This window comes from Helobdella robusta, assembly GCF_000326865.2.
Source record: "Helobdella robusta unplaced genomic scaffold HELROscaffold_87, whole genome shotgun sequence".
Taxonomy (NCBI): domain Eukaryota; kingdom Metazoa; phylum Annelida; class Clitellata; order Rhynchobdellida; family Glossiphoniidae; genus Helobdella; species Helobdella robusta.
This window is the reverse complement of record NW_008705498.1, coordinates 43,785-49,018: the sequence shown is the minus strand read 5'-3', so window position 1 is coordinate 49,018 and position 5,234 is coordinate 43,785. Positions and strand designations below refer to the sequence as shown.

Below are 5,234 nucleotides of genomic sequence, written 5' to 3'. Positions count from 1 at the left end.
ATGACTCAAATGAAGATGAGATAGCAAAATATCAAACTGCTTTGAACAAATTCAATAAAGCAGATTGTAATGCTATGATAATTCTGTCAACGGATCCAGGTCATCTAGTAAGGGGGGGGGGCGATTTTTATCCATCATGGCAACCCACAACTGCCTGCAAGGCGGGCAAGCCCACAAATAAAAAAACGTTTAAATTATTTTTCAATTTGCCCTTTAAATAACAATCTTTGTGACTAAGACATTACGGCATATACGTCGCGATCGTATCAGCATCGGCAATGACGGTGCAAGTGTGCACGCACGCGGTAGCACGCATCCCGTATCATGTCAGTAAACTTAAATCTACTCTGTTCTATTAAAAAGAGTAATGTAGTAATCATATTATTTACTACGGATCCCATTATTTTAGTGTTAAGTAATCCTTTAAAATATGCACTTTTTAATTGTTTAATTTTATATCACTATTCACTTTTAAACAGTCTAACTTTCGTTTTCAAGCGCCATGATTGTGTATTGTGTTGTGTTACTTAAAAACGACAAAAATAGTAAATACAAGTTACTTTTAAATTAAAACATTCATTAATTATTGTTTATAATATTATAAAATGTTAGGAACAATTAGAAAATATTAGGAACAAACCATTATCATCGGAAGAAAATGAAGAAAACAAATTTTTCACAACCACAGAGTACTTTGGATTCATTTTTTGTGACGTTGAAGAGAAAAAAGTCTGTTGAAGCATCTACAACTAATTCTACTGTCACTACTGAAGTTGGTGGAACAACTGAACTTCCACTTCCAACCACATCAGCAGAAGCTTCAACAAGTAATAGTATTTCTACTGAACATGTTGAACATGAGATAACAGAAACAAGTAATAATATGGACAGCAACAGCCGGAATATGAATGTCAATTCAGTAGTCATAGCTCATGATAGTCTTTTTTCTGAAAATGAACAGATTTCAACTGAGACTGGAACAGCTGAAATTGCTAAGGCATTTTCTAGTAAGATTTTAAATGCTGGATTTATCAATGATATTGGAAAATTTGTTGGAACATTTATGGATGATTTGACAAAAAAAAGTCTGTTAAAATCGCTATGGAAGCCACCAGCTGACTACAAAATTCCACATTCACTTCACAAGAAGAAAAATAAACAAGAAAAGCAATATCTTAATCATTCTCATCTGGAAAAATGTACTGCAAATATTGCTCATTATTTTCATACCACCTGACTGCAGGATCTCACAAACGAATGGAACTTCAGAAGCTTGTTAAACAACCATTACAAGTGTTTGCTAAACTGTTTGGCAAAGATGGAGATTTAACAATGCATGACAAAGCAACATACCACAAGGAAGCTGTTGAAGCAGGGAGGTGTTTTTTAAAAAACTATAATAAACCAGCAATAAATATTGTAAACAATTATATTTTTAGGAAGGCAGAATATTCCATTCAGAGAACACAGAGATGATGGCAGTATATTAGACAAAGATGATGAAGATTCTGATGTGATTAAAAATGAAGGTAATTTCCGAGAATTGCTAAAATTTAGAATAAACAGTGGAGATTCAAATTTAGAAAATCGTTTAAAAACGGCAAGAGCATCAGCAACCTTTATTAGCAAAACCACACAAAATGCGTTAATTAAATGCTGTGGGGAGGAAATATGTGAACAAATTTTGAGTCGCGTTAGAGAATCAAAGTATTATGCTATTGACGAAACAACCGATGCATCACATAAGTCGCAAATGACTATAACATTACGTTACTTGCTGCCTGATGGATCAGTTCGAGAAGATTTTGCAGGATTTGTTGGTCTACATGACAACAATTATCAATCTGATATTACTGCATCAATTGACACTGAACCTATTCTTGACGGCAAAATTATTGGTCAATCGGTTATAAACTTGTTTGCAAACAAGTTCCACCTTTTTCTAGAAAACTGTGTTGGTGTGGGAACAGATGGTTGCAGTGTTATGTCTTCGTTACAAAAAAGAGTAGTAGTTGAAATTCAAAAGGTTGCAGTGAATGCAGTCTGGTGTCCTTGTTATAACCATGCTTTAAATTTAACTTTATCAAAAAGTTCGAATGTACAAGCAATAAGAAATTGTTTGGGTGTTATTAGTGAAGTAGTTGCTTTTTTCAATGCTTCTGCAAAACGAAATTTTATAATAAAGAACATGATAAATTCACAACTGGTTTCACTCTGCGAAACACGATGGGTTGAGAGACATGATGCGTTGCTGATGTTTAGTATTTAACTTCCACAAATAATTGATGCGCTAAAGAAATATCTAAATGGAATGACAGAACAACTTCATCAAAAGCAACAACTTTTATTAACAGCAATTAGAGAAAGTGATTTTATTGTGTCCTGTGCTGTGCATGTATTCTCTTTCACAAAGGGCCTCAGTGAATTGTTTCAAAAAAAAAGTTTAAATTTACATGATGCAGAAAATTGCATTAACGACCTGTTAAATGTTTTACAAAAAAAGAGAGAAAACTGCGAAGAAATGTTTTCGGAAATTTTTAGAGCAGCAGAAAAAATAATAATTGAAAAAGATGGCACTTTTACCTATAAAAGATTTGTGCATCGACAAACATGCCGTGAAAATGTACCTTCTGATTCATTGGAAGAATATTACAGGCGATCAGTTTACATCCCTCTTCTTGATGCACTGATATTGGATATAAATACTCGTTTTTCTAAAAAAAATTTGCAGTGTCTCCAAATCTATTCTTTGATGCCAGAAAATATTATTAAACTAAATCATAAAGATGTTGACGAATCTGTTTCAGCAATCAGTAATTTCTATGGTACCATTCTTGGACTTAGTACCCAACTTGAATTTATATCGGAAGTTGAATTGTGGCAGAGCAAATGCTTTAGAATGAACAAGGACGGAGGAGGAGTCAAATCACTGACTACTGATCTTTCTGTTGTTTTTTATTTGTGTGACCCGGTACAATATCCAATCACTCAGAAGTTGTTCCGTATTATTAAAGCACGTCCAGTTAGTGTTGCCAGTGCTGAACGTAGCTTCTCAACTCTGCGAAGAATTAAAACATGGCTAAGAACACGAATGACAGCAGACAGATTAGTCGGATTGGCACTACTTAATGTACACAGAAACGTTTTAGTAAATGTTGAAAATGTAATTGAGCGTTTTGCGAAGTCAGGAAATCGTAAAATAGAATTTGTTTTATAAATTGTTATTAGTCAACCTATCAAGGTAGTGGGTACCTCGCTAGTCTAATAAAACAAATAAACCCATTTTTTAAAACACTTATAGAATTAAAAAAAGGAAAATAATTTTTTTATATTTATGTATGTACTCATATGTATATATTGTTATAACCGTGCTACCGAACGCATTAGATTCTAGCGTATTCTAGAATGTTCTAGTGACTGGAGCATTCTGGAGTATGCTAGAATCGGACCATCTAGAAGAATCTAGAAACGACGCTTGCGAAGAGTATATAAGCGCACGTCGCAAGATTAGCGATTAGTGAAATCCGTGATTAGTGAAATTCGTGATTTTGTAAATTCGTGACTCTGTGATTTTGTGAATAGCGATTCGGTGAATTATTTAAAGCGATATTTGATTTGTTTTGTCATAGCGATAGATTTTGAACAATTTAAAAGTTAATTGTTGTGTTAATTTGAATTTGCTAGAAATAAACGATTAGTTGATTTCTTCTGTAAATAAAGTTTAATAACTAATAACTGTTTGGAGTATTTTATTCAATCGAAGATTTGAACCCGTCGTAAATCGGTTACGACAGCGAGTATTATAACATTGGTGTCAGAAGTGGGATCTTCGACTAGCGAGTTACTACTCATAGAAAAAGAACACGATGTCAAAACTGTGTGGTTTGAACGTAGTTCAGCTATGAGAAGAACTACAGAAACGAAGCCTTGTCACAAGTGGCAACAAAGAAGTACTAGTAGCACGTCTGAGAGAAGCTCTCATTGACGAAGGTAAGAACCCAGACGAATTCAAGTTTGGTGGTGCTGACGAAGACAATGAAATTAGCACAGGCACGTTTACAACCGCTAAAATGATGGAACTTCTGCTTAGTATGTCAACTGAAATAAAACAACAGATCAAAGAACAGTCCGAACAACAGTCCGAACGACAAGCAGAAGAGTTAAAACAACAGATCAAGGAACAGTCCGAACGACAGACAGAGGAGTTAAAACAGATCAAAAAACAGTCCGAACGACAATCCAAACGACAGACAGAGGAGTTAAAACAACAGATCAAGGAACAGTCCGAACGACAGACAGAGGAGTTAAAACAGATCAAGGACCAGCTAAAACACGTAAAATTGGAAGTGGCAGAACAGATTGAAGAACAGTCAACAAGAATAGAAATGATCGAGCAGAAATTTGATCGTCAGACCGTTGAGGTAGATCACAAGATAGACAAATTGAAGCGAGAATTGGAGCAATCCAAAAAAATGGCAATGCCGTTAGATCACGCATCCGGAAGAATTTTGAAGGTACCAGCATTTGACGGAGAGATGTCCTGGAACGTTTATAAAACCCAGTTCGAAGCAGCGGCAACTAGTAACTGTTGGAACGGAAAAGAACGAGCAACAGCACTGATACTGGCTCTGCGAGGTTCAGCAGCAGAGGTTCTTCAGACGATTCCGGCGGAGAACCACTTCAACTATGAAGTTCTGGTTAGCGCGTTGGATTTACGTTATGGTGAAGAACACATGAAACAGATTTATCGGTCTCAGCTTAGAAACAGAACGCAACGATCTGGTGAATCCATTCAGCAGCTGGCACAAGATATCGAACGGTCGACATTGCTGTCGTATCCGACATCAGACCCCGAGCATAGAGACGAAACTGCCCTGGATACGTTTATCAAAGCCCTTCGTGATTCGGAACTCAAGCAATCCCTTCTCTTGTCAGATAAACGAAAACTCAAGGATGCCGTTGCGCACAGTCTCACTTTTGAATCGGCAAAGCAAGCATCAAAAAGTGACGTACGTCTACGCCAAGTACATGAAGAATGCCCTTGCCAGAAGGTGGTTGTGAAACGCGAACCTCAACAGCGTGGTGTACCCCAATGCTGGATTTGTGGTGAAAAAGGCCATCTACGTCGTGATTGTAAACACCGCCTAAAAGATAACTACTGCCGAAATTGCGCGACAAGATGGCGCANAAGCAGAGAAGATGATCCTGTCATGAAGATGATCCTGTCATGATCT

General features: G+C 36.4%; 1 protein-coding gene across 1 annotated transcript; it reads left to right on the top strand.

Moving 5' to 3' along the window:
- Nucleotides 1-658: 658 nt before the first annotated feature.
- Nucleotides 659-5,231, top strand: HELRODRAFT_182469 (hypothetical protein; the record flags this gene model as incomplete). The annotated part of the gene is made up of 3 exons (XM_009032735.1): nt 659-1,085; nt 2,808-3,183; nt 3,926-5,231. 3 exons carry the CDS (start codon nt 659-661, stop codon nt 5,229-5,231), a joined length of 2,109 nt encoding a protein of 702 aa, XP_009030983.1.
- Nucleotides 5,232-5,234: the final 3 nt, after the last annotated feature.